Here is a 16,637-nt window from a genome sequence, read left to right as displayed (position 1 = left end):
AATACAGATCATCAAGCACAGAAGAAAGTTCTTTAAGTTCTTTTTCTTTTTGTTTTGTTTTGTTTCTTTTGTTTTGGGTTTTGGGTCACACCCGCAGAGCTCAGGGCTTACTCCTAGCTCTGTGCTCAGAAATCACTCCTGGCAGGCACAGGAGACCATATGAGATGCCGGGAATCAAACCAGGGTTGGCTGTATGCAAGACCTTGCCTCTGTGCTATTGCTCCTGCCCCACAGGATGTGTTTTAACATCACTAAATCTCCCAAATCTAGTACCCAGGCTTGGTTTCTAAAGCTGCACATCCCTAAAGTGGGAAAGAGAAAGTATATATGTTATGCCTACACTGTGAAGGCTTGGGTTCCTGTGATGGTGAGCTGACACACAAAAGCAAATCATACCTAGATAAATCTGGGTATGATTTTGAATATTGCTGAGTTTTGTCTGCTCTGGATGCTTTTGCAGTTGTCAGTACCTGCCAAATATAACCCAGTGAAAGGTCAAAGAATGAGTCTAGAGAAAAGGCACCTTCCAGCATTGCTTTTAAAAATATGTGTGCAGGGCTGGAGAGATAGTACAGCATGGAAAGTATGTGGGCTAACCAGGGCTCAATCCCTGGCACCATATATGTTCTCTAGAGAAACACTACCACCAAGAATGATCCTTGAGCAAAGAGCTAGAAGCCCTGAATACTCAGAGAGTAATCCAATTTCATCCTTATCCCCTCTCCCTAAAAATAAAAAACATTTTGGCACGAATCATAAATAAATCTTTTTCTTTACTTGGCTCAAGTCATAAGGCAAATAAAATGTGAGTATGAAGACCAATGAGAAATATTCTATAGAGTAAAAGTTATTGATGCATAAATTTAAAAAAATTTTAGTTTCCAATTACCTACTAAAAAATAAATATGAAATTTAATTTTGCCCAAAGGCTGGGAGGCAACCTTATATGTAAGATCCAAGATATGGGATGATTATTACAAATATATATTTTAGAATGTAAGAGCATTTTAGAGCAAAGTTGGTTTTATTTAGAAAAGATGGCAAAGACTAATGAAGGAAGAATCATGAATTTCCAATTGCAATGTGGACAAGAATGGAGTGCTTTTTCCAGATCTGTAAATAAATATATTAAAAAGAACTGTTTATGCAACAGCTTATAATGCCCTCAAATTATAGTCTAAAGGCATAAGGACAGAAGAGACCATTTTCTTTTCTGGAATTCCCAAATAGATGTGAGGTTTTGCATTCTTACAACTGTTGATATGTATTGGGGAAGAGCTTTGAGGTCTTTTTTTTTTTTTTTTTTTTTGGTTTTTGGGCCACACCCGGCGGTGCTCAGGGGTTACTCCTGGCTGTCTGCTCAGAAATAGCTCCTGGCAGGCACGGGGGACCATATGGGACACCGGGATTCGAATCAACCACCTTTGGTCCTGGATCGGCTGCTTGCAAGGCAAACACCGCTGTGCTATCTCTCCGGGCCCGAGCTTTGAGGTCTTAATCTTGGCCATTGAACCATGATAAAGAATTCATGATCCAGAAAAAGAAAACCATATCACTCATTTAAAAATAATATAAATATCTTCCAGAAAATACTTCATTAAAATACTGATAACCTGGGCCGGAGAGAGAGTATGGAGGTATGCCATTTGCCTTGCATGCAGAAGGATGGTGGTTCAAATCCCGGCATCCCATATGGTCCCCCGAGCTTGCTAGGAGCAATTTCTGAGCATGTGACCCAAAAACCAAAAATCAAAAAAAAATACTGATATCCAAAATAAAAATTATACTAGAAAGGAGATACACTTTTTGAAAGGTATAGTGCAAGTGATTTAATATCAAATAGCTTCAATATCAGGATTGTACTATATAGCAGTGATTCAGTCCAACTTTCCACATACTATAAAAAATCTCTAATGAATGTTCTTGTGTTGGAGGGGGATAGAAAGGTCAAATTATAAAGTATGAGTTTATATTTTTTAGCAATATTGAGGGATGTAGGCTTTAAAGTTTACGCAAGAAAGTACTTTAAATAGTTTCCAAATAAAACTCTGGCTTGAAAATGAACAGTTAATAGTCATTTATAATCAGTTATGCCAATTATATCTGATATAATGCAATTAATTTTAAAAATTCATTTACTAATTTTTTTTTTTTTTTTTTGGTTTTTGGGCCACACCCGTTTGACGCTCAGGGGTTACTCCTGGCTATGTGCTCAGAAATCGCCCCTGGCTTGGGGGACCATATGGGACGCCGGGGATTGAACCGCGGTCTGTCCTACGCTAGCGCTTGCAAGGCAGACACCTGCTTGCAAGGCAGACACCTTACCTCTAGCGCCACCTTCCCAGCCCCTACTAAATAATTCTTTATACTTTTTCTTTTTCTTTTCTTTTTTTCCTGCCTTTTGGGACACACCGGTGATGCTCAGGGGTTACTCCTGGCTATGCGCTCAGAAATTGCTCCTGTCTTGGGGGAACCATATAGGATACCTGGAGATCAAACCTAAGTCCATCCTAGGTTAGCATGTGCAGGGCAAATGCCCTACCACTTGCGCCACTGCTCCAGCCCCTCTTTATATTCTTTTCACCTTCAATCTCATTAGTAAATTCTTTAATCAAGGTCAGTGCATAGATGAACAATAACCTAAAGTTAAATGACAGCAATTCCACTGTGGTGGGATAGAAATGGTTAAGTTTATCTAGTAGAGAAGGTGGGTGAGAAAGCTGATTTTACTGAGCTCCTTTCTCATGCTGCACAATTTATTTATGCTATTTAATTTTGAATACAGCATTCTAATTAACAATTAGTTTTCCCACTTGAGAAGTAAAAAGATTGCTATTCTTAGAAATCTCGTGGAATATACTTACTAGGGACCATGTAGGTAACTAGTATAGCTGAGATTAAGCTCAGGTCAGAATGAGTTAAGAACCAAAGCCATGCCTTTTCCTACCATATCCTTTCTATTCCTAGTTCTCTGCAGCCAGAGTTCAGAGAGTTGTGTGATGCTGAGAAATTATATACCTTAGGAAGTAATCTTAGAAACTACAGAACATTTCCACTGCTTTATTAATAATTCTGCCACTAAAGATTTAAAAATGTCTAAGATCAGGGCCCAGAGAGAAAACACAGTGGCGTTTGCCTTGCAAGCAGCCGATCCAGGACCAAAGGTGGTTGGTTCGAATCCCGGTGTCCCATATGGTCCCCCGTGCCTGCCAGGAGCTATTTCTGAGCAGACAGCCAGGAGTAACCCCTGAGCACCGCCGGGTGTGGCCCAAAAACCAGAAAAAAAAATGTCTAAGATCATTAAGGTAAGTAAGTCACTTGCTTTCATGATAAACATTGCTGGCTACAGTATCAGCTTATGCCCAGTATAGAGACCTTAACTGCTGGCTGTATCAGCTGTTCAGTCAGCATCCATTCCACTCATTCCTGAAATCATCCCACTCAAACTGCTTCAAAAGAAGGAATGATTTTTGGCTTTCTTAAAATTAGAAATCTGGGGCTGGAGAGATAGCATGGAAGTTAGGTGTTTGCTTTGCATGCAGAAGGTCGGTGGTTCGAATCCCAGCATCCCAGATGGTCCCCTGAGCCTGCCAGGAGCGATTTCTGAGCATAGAGCCAGAAGTAATCCCTGAGCGCTGCCAGGTGTGACCAAAAAAAGTAAATTAGAAATCTGATATCTTATTAATTTACTTTTCTATTTTGCATGTTTCCAAAAATGAATGTGGAAAATAAATGCTTCCAGTGAACAAAGACAGTAACAGAAAATAAAACACAGATTTGGAAGATATGGGCAAAGTGGAGAGATAAGTAAAAATAGTGCCTCTAAACTTTGAGTTAACATATTAGGCAATATTTTGGTTTGTTTGTTTCTAGATCATACCTGTCAGTGCCTTCAGCTTAGGGACCAGCATGTGCTGAGGGACCATGTGGTGTTGGGGCTGGAATTAGGGTTTCCTTTGTGCAAAGAGTGCTGTTGAGCTCTCTCTCTAGCTGAGTTAACACAGATTTTTATCTGGAACAATCTGAGAGGATCAAGGATTGATTTATTTTGGTAGACAGAATTGTATGAAAATTTAGAAGCTAGAATGTTTAAATGAAATACTAGAAAACTATTTAGCAAATCTTTTGAGATACTGAAAAGATAAACACTATGCCCCACTATCTACATCAACAAGGTACAATTTATAAGATTTATCATAATAAACAAGTTCTTATAAAGCCTTATATTCCCCATTTTACTGAAGTAGCAGATAGTCTAGTATATAGAAGAGAATCCAATGCACTGTTTTTTACTTTTTTTCTTTTTTTAACCACATGGGCTCAACTGTATTTTGGGATTACTATTGGCTCTGCACTTGGGGATCATTCCTAGTATGGCTCAGGGGACCATGTAGAATGCTAGGAATCAAGCCTAGGTTGACTGTGTGCAAGACCAATGCCCTACCAAGTATACTATCTCTCCAGTCCCGCTGTTCATTTTGTAAAAGGTAGAAATAGTATGAATACATTGAGGCTTTATCCAAAATTGTTGAGAAATAAGGAGGTACTCTATATGTAAACTTCATAATGTAAATGTTTACTCGATAAAAGTAAACAATTTTAAAATATTTTATAAGAAATCTCAGAAAGATGATGCTTTATCTTAAACAGATGTTGAACACAGTTTCATTTTTTTCTTGATGAACCAGAATTACCCAGAAAATTGGCAAAAGCTATTGAATTTGAAGTATGACAAATGTGTGCTTAAAATTTTGTCTTTTCTGATGTTATAAACAAAGAACACTGTTTGGCTCACTAGGTATCATTAATAAGACCTGGAGGAGTCTGCTCTTTGATTTGTTAACTAGATGAGAAAAAAAGGGCATTTGTGAAAGAGCAGTTTTTTAAAAAATGTTGCAAAAGTAAGGCAGGACCTGAAAAAAAACAGGTTTTAAAGAATATTAAGTGCCCTGAGGCTTTTAGGGTTGTTATACCTTATTTTTAAATGATGATAAATAATTTCATGTGCTATCATTAATATTTTATTATGTTTTCAGATTTCCATCTCTAAAACTGAACTTTAAATTTTACTTTAAATTACTAAAAGTATTTTTAGTGTATTTTATTGTTAAATATTTGCAATCCAAATTCACAAAATCCATTGAAGAAGAAATATTCAACTTATGTTCCTTATTAGGATAATGCAAAGCTAATAATAAAGAAGAACCTATATTTTTGAAATCTGGATTGCAACAATCTTTGAGTAGAATTAATAAATAAAGCAAAGTAAATACTTATATTCTTAGAAAGTGATTTTTTTAAACTGCATTTCTTTAAATATAAATAGTACATAAATCTCCAGAGTTTGCAACCAGACTAGATAGAAGATTCGGATCATTGTTTTATGTAAAATATGTTAAAATTAGGTGCCTTTCTTCTTCTGAGAACATAAAAAATATTTAAACAAGGCATTTAGGACAGGAAGAATGTCTCCAGGAAAGAGAGGCCAAATCTTTTCTCTAGTTAATTTTTTTTTTTTATTAAATAGTACTCAAAAAAGACTTGGTTTCATTTGAACAGAGATTATAAAAACAATTCACTGCCTCTTGTATGTTTAGAAATTATATCATAAAAGTCAAGTTTTGCTGTTTCTAATTTAAAAAACTATACTATTAAAACCATTTACATCTATCAACTGAAAGAACATTTGGCTGCTTTCAGAGAGTGCAGAGAATACAATGTTTTGTGAACAGGAGTATGGAATTCATTTCCTTATCAAATGTAGAAACATGATGCTTACCCTGACAAGTATATATTAGGCATTATAAGCAATGAGTTTAAGGACCTCCTGGTCATCTGGAGAAAGACAATCCTTTTATTGTGCTAGCAAAAACGCTTTTGGTTTCCTGCCAGTAACTCTAAATGCCAGAGTTGAAATAGTTTTATACAATATACTCTTTAAGAGAATAATATATATCTGTAAGAGCAATTTTTGTTTTTGTAGGAGATGAAAAATTATATGTTTCTTCATCAGATGTTGGGAATGTGCATAATTTTCTTTTCCGGGTCAGATATCATTATTTTTAATCTACTTTAAACATTCTCTATATTTCTTGTCTAGTGAGTCAAAGTGTACAATTGTGAGGGAGAAAGAAGTCCAGAAGACCCCTACTAATTTCTGCTAAATGGAATGGCAGTTTTATGGAGACGTTTTCATTTAATTTATATGATCAGACTGTTAAATAGAACCAGATCCAGAGGTTAAATATTTCCATATGTTATAAAGGCTCAGAACTTTTCCTGAAAGGAGACACCATTCTGAACTCAGACATTACCTGCTGCTTCCAGAAATAACTGCAACTCCACCCAGATTTTACCCAGTTGCCAGCTCACATGCAAGCATGTGGCAGAGACACCATCCATTGGAATTTTTGTAGCTCTGGAAAGAGCCCACTTCTGCCACATGCCTGCATTCCAACAGCCACCAGATTCCCCACCCCTTCCTTTTCTCGCCTAAGTCATTGCCACTAGCCTTTATCCTCTACATATGAAATGAAGAATTAGGTAAATCTAGAAAATGAAGGTTGAGGCAAAAAAAAAAAAAATTCTGAAAATCTGGTTTCTGGGTGAGAACCTGAGCCCAGTAGGATCTATAAGTGCTTCCAAACTCACCTCTAGGAAATATGACATTTTGATGACTATAACCATCCCCTTGGTTCATTATATGCTGCAGAAGTCTGTGAGACCTCAGTGAGTCATGAAGAATCAGAATTTCAAATCCAAAGACTCCAAAGTGGTGATAAAAAACAAACAAACAACATATTGAAACAAAGATTAGTATTAAACAATGAATAAAGATAGTTATACCTTCCCTTCCTCGGGGCTTTGTTGACATGAATTGTGAACATCTTCTCTTACTAATTTTCCAGGCCAGGAAGTCAGTCCTTTGATTTGGCCCCAGACCAAGTCACCAACATTGAACGTCCTTGGCCTATAATGTATCAATTCATTGGAAGAAGGGGAATCCGGATTCCTTAGGTCATCTTCACTACTAATACTCTTAGCATCAGAAGGACTAGGCACACACCCATTAATGCTTTTGGCATTAAAGTCTCCATTGTAATGGATGTAGTCTTTGACTAGAGAACTTTCCAAACTGTTTGAGGAACTTGGAGACTGTTCCTCTAGGATTAGGTCTTGCTTGGTGGTGCTTAACAATTCTCCAAAGCCTCGATTCTGCAGAGGTCTGTTCCCATTTATGTGTGCACATCTTTCCACAGTGGTCTCTAGTCTCTCCTTAAAACTCATCATAGTTCTTTTATAGTTATTATACCTGAAATTTTCCTCCAGAATCTTATCACCTTGACAGTTTCTTGGTGGTAACAGTATTGGGTGCTGCTCACCAGGTAGAAATGGCAGTGTAGAGACATTGTTGGCCCTTTCATGACAAGGACTGCTGTGGATATGGCCTGGATGATCTAAAAACTCTTCACACTTCCATCTGTTTCGCTCCCCTCCAGGACTTTGTTCCCCATCCCACTGTTTTTTGGATGGATGGCAACTTGCTGACTTAAAATATTCAAACCCATCACCTTCACTTGAGTTTTTCCCATGGTCCAGATTCCTGGACAACCGAGCCCCTCTTGCATTCCTCAGCCTACTGTCATGATCGACACTGCCCATGTTTCGCCCATGAATAACTGCACTGACAGCACTGGGGAGACTTAAAGGGTCACCAATAGAGGCAGTGAAGGCACTCATGGCACTGAGAGCTGGAATGGGGCTGATCTGAGTTGTACTGTTGACTGCAGTGGTGATGACAACCTGCATTCCTTTGTTGGCTGCATCTACAACAGCTTTGTAGATAGCATCGACGGAAGCATCCCCTTGGCCACCCACAATGAGGCCATCCTTCACCTGCTGACCAAGGGATGGGTCCATCCTTGGTTGCAAATCACAAGATGTATCTTGGAAAGATGGAAGTGAAGTGTTCGGATTTTCAGAAAGTGATTTGAGCCCTGGCTGAGCACTTATTATTCTTTTGTTTAGAAGAGCAGCATCTTCCTGCATTCTCACCTTAAGAAAAAAAGGAAGTTGTGTGAAAAAGGACAAACTTTAAAAGGCTTTAAAGAGAAAACCCATATTATTCAGATTTATCATAAAGATAAGCAAATATAACAAGGAAATTTTAATAACAAATACTATATTTATAACAAATGTTTTGGCAGAAAGACTTGACAAAGAAAAGCTTTAAAAAGCTTATTATTGGTTGTATTTGAGTACTGTTTCTTTGGTCAAAATTATTCAGCAGATATTTTTAAAAGTCATCATTACAATATTTGCTATGGAAAAATTAAAACTAAGATGTTTAAGACATTAAACATTTTCAGTGTACGACCCTACTTTTAATGCTATAACAGGTCTTACCACTTGAGGCTCAAAGAGAAAAATGTCAGTTATCCTTGTTACTCAAATACAAAAGGAGCTAATTTTACAACCGATTTCTGTTTCACATGTGTTTTTATTGAACTAATTGAAATACAATTTGAAACAAAACACAATACATACGCTCTTTTCTTTCTTTCTCTTTTTTTTTTTTTAGGGGAGAGCACGAATGCAGTACCCCACTGCCACAAATTATGCAGTTGAGTTTCACACATTTGGGAAAATCACAGGGGTCAGCACATCCGGAGTGCAATGGATAAGCCTCACCCTGGGAAAACCACCTTCGTGATCATGGTATCTCCCCTGCCAGGTAAGTATTCTTTTCTTAATGATAAAATATTTCTGGCATGAAGTTAATTTTGGATGTCTTCAGACAGAAAACACTACTCTTTAATCTTACCATGCCATTGTTGAAATAGCTGTCAACAATGACAGTGGCTCATACATATAGAAATGATTCTCAGCTGAGAATAGGTCAGGGGAGGGAATGTCCACAATAGAAGAATATCAATGATCAAGATAGGAAGGATAAAAATGTCTAACAAGCAGTTTGAATTTCACTAAGAATTATTGCTCCAGACCCCTCTATACTTAGAATTTTCTTTTCAATGATCACTGTCTTCCTGACATAACATTCTTACAAACTATACCAGAACTTGGTCTTTGTTTTAGCTTTTTGAGTTTTGTGCCACACCCAGAAGTGCTCAGGGCTTACTCCTGGTTCTGCGCTCAGGGATTATCTCTCACAGTACTTAGTGTATTCTATGTGGTGTAAGGATTGCACCTGAGTTGGCCATGTGCAAGGTAAATAATCTACCCACTTACTATCTCTCCAGTCCCCAAATCAGAGCTTGGAACCATCAATCAGTTCATATGATAGTGGTGGGATGTGACAAGAACCACATTCTTGTCATTATTTTTTTTGCCTACACCTGCCAAATAAAATTCAATTGTCACAACAATTCAACTGTAGATCAGTTCTATAGTAAGGATGCTGAATATTTCTATGGCCTCTAAGCACATCTGAGACCTTAATGCTTCCATCACTCCTGTGATCCCATATGTATCACTCTCATTCACAACTACTGAAATCATTATTCATTCTATCAAGTGAGATGCTGTATCTCTCATTCACCAATAATATTTTTAAAATGTCTTATTAAATTAATTAACTATGGTTTACAGAATTATTTATTGTTTAGTTTTAGGTCCATAATATTGCAACACCAATCTCACCACCAGTGTCAACTCCAATTATCAGTGCTCCCAAACTCTGTCACTTGTACCCCCACACTCCTGCTGGCTGGCACATTAGGGAGGAGAAGGACAGAGAAGAAAAGAAACCAAAGTGTAAAAGAAGATAATGGGAAAGGGAAGTAATGGGGTAACAGAGATTGGGGCTTTGGAAATGTGGGAGCATGGTATAGCTATGCTACCAAAGTACAGACTCAATAATTCTGAAACATGGGATCCAAGCTGACACCACTGAATCCTCCAACACTATTTTTATTTTTATATTATTATTATTATTATTATTTTGGTTTTTGGGTCACACTTGCAGCGCTCAGGAGTTACTCCTGGCTCTATGCCCAGAAATCGCTCCTGGAAGGCTTGGGAGACCATCTGGGATGCCAGGAGTCGAACTTCCATCCTTCTGCGTGCAAGGCAAATGCCTTACCTCTATGCTATCTCTCCAGCCCCCATCCAACACTATTTTTAGTAGATTAAAGAAGAGTGTATTCACAGGTTAAGAATTTTCATAATTCTTATTTTCTGTCATTTCCTGCTTAATGGTAGCCCACACTTCTCTGCAAATAGATCCTATTGTTTTATGTGAGTTGGTAGTTGAAAGAAAATCCACTGGAGGTGAATGTTTGTTGGTTGGAAATGGTTTGACAAAATGTACGATGTCCAATTAATACTAGTATGTACTATGTACTTGTTTATATACATAGGGATAAATTGATAATCACTTAATATATAATATACATATATTTTATACTTACAGTGAAGTGTGCTTGCTTATATGCATGGGAATAATAGTTTAATGTATGATAAACATGTAATGTATAATGAAATATAAATTATAATATGTTTTTACTTATATGCATTGGCCAATAATTGTATGTTTAAAGTACAAAAAATGTCTGTGCTGTAAACAGCTATATACACAAACACATCTGCAGGGACAGCACATAGAATTGGACCACATGAGAGAAGACCCTAAATCTTGTCATTTTGCTCATTTAAGAGACACAAAAGCATTAGAATTCCTGAAAGTAAAACCTAATTTGTCCTTCTCAGTGTAATAGGATCTCTTCTGATCTCTAAGGTTAAGTACTTCATTTATGCTCTAGATCTTGTCTCTCCTCTGGGATATTGACTTATCTGTTATTATTTCTCTTCTTTGTTTCAATCTTTCCACTTTTTTTTATGGAATGAGATTTCATTACTTTAGCATCTAATTATATGTGTAGCTACTATTAAAGTTTGCATTTAACCTGTATTCTGACTTTTGCTCCCACCATGCCACAAGACTGTATACTGCCAAAGTCACTGGTGATGCTCTAATTGTAAATAATACAGTACTAGTTACGTTTTAGGCTTTGTTTTATCAGTGATATGGCTGAACACTTCCTCATTCCTCATAAATTATAATATAAGATATATATGAACTTTTTCTCATTGTATAACAAAACAAAAATCTATAATTTTTCTGCAGCATTACTACTTACTCAAACCCATATTTCCCTTCTCTACTTCATTCTACATCCTTTCTCAGAATTGATCATTTCTGGAATGCATCTTTCAGATACCTTGATTTTTTTCTTTATGATTACATACATGATTGTAGTTAGGATTAAGTAAAAAAAAAAACACCCCCCTTCAGCAGTGCAACCTTCCCAATACCAATGCCCCCCCATCTTTCTCTTCCCTACCCCCTGCCTTTATTCAAGATAGGCATTCTGCTTCTCTCACCCATTAACATTGTCATGATAGTTAGTGTAGCCATCTCTCAAACTAAACTCACCACTCTTATGTGGTGAGCTTCACATCGAGAGTCAGTCCTTCCAGCTATTACAATAATTCCTTTTTTTTTCTTAAAACCCATAGATGAGTGAAACTATTCGGTGTCTATCTCTATCTCTCTGACTTATTTCACTAGCATAATAGATTCTATGTACATCCATGAGATTCCTCCCTTCCTTCCTTCCTTCCTTCCTTCCTTCCTTCCTTCCTTCCTTCCTTCCTTCCTTCCTTCCTTCCTTCCTTCCTTCCTTCCTTCCTTCCTTCCTTCCTTCCTTCCTTCCTTCCTTCCTTCCTTCCTTCCTGAATCTTGCAATCTTGTAGATCTGTCCTTATCAGATAATTTAAGTCTACCTAATTGTTTAAAGTACTGGATTGATGAATAATACCATATATATTTCACTACTGCTAAATATTTAAGTAGTTTATAATCATTGGTCTTATGTGTGTATGTGTGTGTTCTAATAGTGTAGGTGTTACACATTAACTATATTCTCAGGGGATACTGCTGGCAGTACTTAGATGACTGTGGTGCTGGGGACTGCACCAGGGATCATATATAAAAAGTGTGTGCTCAGCCTGTTATGCTCTATTTCCAGTCACATTAATTTCTAATTTTTAAGATCTCAAGTCACTTTGTAATGACTATTCTGATATAAACTTTTGTTCATACCATATTTCCAAAAAATAGATATACTTTCTATTTGAATCCATTTCCCATGATGCTATCCCTCAGTTTGCAAGGAATATCATCAATCTGATGAATATATTAGTATTGTAATTTGTATAACTGATCATTCTTTCCATGTTTATTAATAATTTATATTTAATTTTCTGTGAATTATTTGTCCATATAGTGCTCATTTTTTTCACTAAACTCTATTTTTCTCTTCTTGTGCTATATAGAAGTTTTTTATATTATGGATGTGAATTATTTGCTATGTACTGTGCATTTTTTCTAGGTTGTCACTTATCTTAAGCTACTTTGTCTAGAATTTTTGTTTGATTCTACCGAGATTAAGAGCTTTAAATATTTAATTTGGTTATCTGTCATTTTGACTTCTCTTTTTATGACTTTCTTTTTTTTTTTTTTTTTTTGGTTTTTGGGCCACACCCGGTGACGCTCAGGGGTTACTCCTGGCTATGCGCTCAGAAGTCGCTCCTGGCTTGGGGGACCATATGGGACGCCGGGGGATCGAACCGCGGTCCGTCCGAGGCTAGCGCAGGCAAGGCAGGCACCTTACCTCCAGCGCCACCGCCCGGCCCCTTTTTATGACTTTCTAAAAGAGCATTTCTATTCAACAAATTTTTATTTTTTTGGCTTTGGTAGTGTTGTTGGGTTATACTCAGCTGTGCTCATGACTTACTTTTGGGCCTGTGCTAAAGTGTTACTCCTGTGCTGAAGTGTTACTCAGGTGACCATATGTGATGTCAAGTCCAACTCAGATTGGCCAAATACAAGGCAAGTATCTATCGCTGTAACCCAACTGACATTTATAAGTGGGGCCAGAGTGATAGTACAGTAGTAGGGCATTTGTCTTGCACGTGGCCTACCTGGAACAGACCCGGGTTCAACCCCCTGCATTCTATATGGTCCGCCAAGCCTGCCAGGAGTGATTTCTGAATGCAGAGTCAGGAGTAGCCCCTGATATATATATATATGTTTGGTTTTTGGGCCACACCTGGTGGTGCTCAGGGGTTACTCCTGGCTGTCTGCTCAGAAATAGCTCCTGGCAGGCACAGGGGACCATATGGGACACCGGGATTTGAATCAACCACCTTTGGTCCTGGATCGGCTGCTTGCAAGGCAAACGCCACTGTGCTATCTCTCCGGGCCCGCCCCTGAGATATTTTTAAGCATCTAGTCTTCTTTAATTTAATGTCACTCTTTCCAACAAACTTCTTAACCTATCAGAATGTATTTAATTCATAGAACTCAAGGAAGATAATATATCAGAAATCAAGAAGAGAGTGTTAAGAATTGGAACTCCAAAGCAAGGCAGGGTTGGTATGTTAAGGAAACGGATATTAATTATGAGATCATTGGGAACCACTGAAAAGAGCTCAACATAAATCTTTACAAATGGCACCAAAAAGAACTCTGAGTTTGGACTGGAGTTATAGGATAGCTGGTAGGGTTCTTGCCTTGCAGGTGGCTGACCTGGGTTCAATTCCGAGGTGGTCTCCCATGTACTGCCAGGCAGGAGTAATTAAGAATAGCTGGGTGTGGCCCCAAAACAAAACCAAAAAGACTAGTTTTTTTCCTGAAAAAATAGAACAACCTTCAGACAAAAGAATGCAATGTTCTACTATGAATAAGAAATAATAGTAGCCCCTGTTTGTGATGTCAGGCTGGGAATATCTACGCCCGCCCAGTGGTTCCTGACTGTGAGAAACTGTAAGTGTTGCCTGTGTATGTTTTTCTATTGTCCTGTCTCCTGAACCTCTGGGGAGTGGGCCAAAAAGGGCCCAGAAAAATAACTCTCCCAGAGGCTCCAGAAGAGCACGGCCGCTCTGCTTTGCTTTGCAGCCACACACTCTTTCTAACCAATGAACCCACCACAAGACACAGAAAAAATCACACTACAAGCATGACAATGGGAAAACCTTGCAGGCAAACACCATGCACAGAGAATGAAGACAATAGCGTGGATGACCTAAAAAATTCCAACCATCTGATTAACCTCTTGGATAAGGAGTTTAGAATAGAAATAAGGAAGATGTTTGTAGAACTCAAAGAAAGCATAGATCTATTTGAAAAAACACAAAGGCAGAAATAAGAAAACTCCAAACTGAAATAACAGATCTGAAAAATATGGTAGCTTAACTGAAAACCTCAGTGGATTGGCCTTGCCAACAGGGTAACAGCAGCTGATGATAGAATCGCGTGCTGGAAGATGAGATGCAGAAAAATTCAACATAGAGAAGAAATTGGAAAAGAACCTTAAGACAAATGATCAGGCAATGGAAAAAGTACTCAAGGAATGTGAAGAGATGAAAATAGAAGTCTTTGATAAACTCAACAGAAACAACATAAGAATCATTGGAGTCCCAGAGGCCCAAGCAGGAGATCTCCAGAAAGAATCAACTGTCACACACATCATCAAAGAGATACTCCCAGAGTTAAAGACTACATGCAATCAAATTCTGCATGCCCGAAGAATACCAGCTAAAAAAGACCCAAAGAACAACACCCCAAGATACATCCTCATTACAATGACAAATCCCACAAATAGAGATAGAATACTGAAAGCAGCAAGATCAAAAAGGGAAATTACATTCAAAGGAGCATCCCTAAGACTTACAGCAGACATGTCACAAGAAACTCTCAAGGCCAGAAGACAGTGGTGAGATATTGTGACAAGACTAAATGAAATGAATGCCTCACCAAGAATACTGCACCCAGCTCGACTCACGTTCAGGTTTGAAGGAAGGATACATAGCTTCATGGATAAACAACAGCTCAGAAACTTCACAGATGAAAAACCACCCTTAAAGGAAAAACTGACAGGTCTACTCTAAGACAAGAGAGACAAACAAACAGCAAACGTATCTACAAAGATGACATTAAATCCTATGACAATCATCTCCCTCAATGTCAATGGACTTAATTCACCAATTAAAAGACACAGAGTGGCAAAATGGGTCAAAAAGATGAATCCAACCTTCTACTGCCTACAAGAAACACACCGAAATAGTCAGAACAAACATAGACTCAAAATCAAAGTTTGGAGGAAAATCATCCAAGCAAACAACACCCTTAAAAAAGCTGGGGTGGCCATATTAATATCTGATTACACCAACTTTAAACTCAGAAAAGATGGACACTATGTACTAATCAAGGGATATGTGCAACAGGAAGAAATCAGACTATTAAACATATATGCACCCAATGAGAGACAAGCAAATTATCTAATACAATTACTGACAAATCTGAAAGAAGCCATCAATAATAACACGATAATTGTGGGAGACCTCAACATGACCCTATCAACACTTGATAGGTCAACCAAACTGAAACCCAACAAAAACATACTAGCCCTGAAAAGAGTAATGGAAGAAAGAGGACTAGTAGATATATATAGGACACTCTACCCCAAAACACATGGATACATATTCTTCTCCAATGTACATGGGTCATTCTCCAGGAGAGAATACATGCTGACACATAAAACATACCTTCATAAAATCAAGATAATAGAAATCTTGCAGGCTACCTTTGCTGACCACACAGCTCTGAAATTAAATGTGAACTACAAATCCACACAGAAGAAAAACTTTAACAATTGGAAATTAAACACCCTTCTACTGAACAACCAGTGGGTCCGAGATGAAATCAAAGAGGAAATCAAAACTTTCCTGGAAACAAATGATAATGAAGACACAAACTGCCAGAATCTATGGGAAACAGCAAAAGCAGTCCTGAGAGGAAAATTTATAGCTTTGCAAGCACACACCAGGAAGGAAGAAGGGGCCTACCTTGAATAGCTTAATGATGCAACTCATAGAATTAGAAAGTGCTCAACAAAAGGACCCAAAAATAGGGAGACAGAAGGAAATAACAAAGCTGAGAGCAGAAATCAATGAAATAAAAACCCAAAAAACAATCCAAAGGATCAACGAAAGCAGAAGTTGGTTCTTTAAAAAAATTAACAAGATTGATAGACCATTGGCAAAACTCACAAAGAAAGAGAGAGAAACTTGATAACCCATATTAGAAATGAAAAGAGGGAGATCACTACAGATATTGCAGAAATCCAAAGGGTAATCAGAGACTACTTTGAGAAACTTTATGCTACTAAACATGAGAACCTAGAAGAAATGGACAAATTCTTGGACACTTAAAACAGCTTTTATGAAGCCAACATTGCCTTGATACCAAAACCAGACAGAGATGCTGCCAAAAAAGAAAATTACAGACCAATATCCCTGATGAATGCAGATGCAAAGATCTTCAACAAAATCCTGGCAAATAGGATCCAATCCATCATCAAGAAGATCATACACTATGACCAAGTAGGTTTCATCCCAGAAATGCAAGGATTGTTTAACATCTATAAATCTATCAACATCATACACAACATCAACAAGAAGAAAAATAAAAATCACATGATCATATTAATAGATGCAGAGAAAGCATTTGATAAGGTCCAACACCCATTCTTGATCAAAACTCTCAGCAAGAT

The 16,637-nt window shown here is 37.7% G+C and overlaps 1 protein-coding gene and 1 non-coding gene across 3 annotated transcripts in view; both read right to left on the bottom strand.

The window, feature by feature from the left end:
* The window catches only part of MBD5 (methyl-CpG binding domain protein 5), a 246,047-nt gene that overhangs the window by 28,636 nt on the left and 200,774 nt on the right, over positions 1-16,637 (bottom strand). For both annotated transcript variants that reach the window (XM_049772981.1, XM_049772982.1), the window contains exon 10: positions 6,847-8,055. In XM_049772981.1, coding sequence (XP_049628938.1) covers positions 6,847-8,055 — 1,209 coding nt within the window. The remainder of the gene's footprint in view (positions 1-6,846; positions 8,056-16,637) is intronic.
* Positions 8,579-8,742, bottom strand: LOC126010685 (U1 spliceosomal RNA). The gene has a single exon (XR_007496701.1). It is a non-coding gene; the product is annotated as a U1 spliceosomal RNA (small nuclear RNA).

Source organism: Suncus etruscus, chromosome 5 (assembly GCF_024139225.1).
Source record: "Suncus etruscus isolate mSunEtr1 chromosome 5, mSunEtr1.pri.cur, whole genome shotgun sequence".
Classification (NCBI taxonomy): Eukaryota; Metazoa; Chordata; class Mammalia; order Eulipotyphla; family Soricidae; genus Suncus; species Suncus etruscus.
The sequence above is the reverse complement of the archived record's forward strand: the minus strand, read 5'-3'. Positions and strand labels throughout refer to the sequence as shown.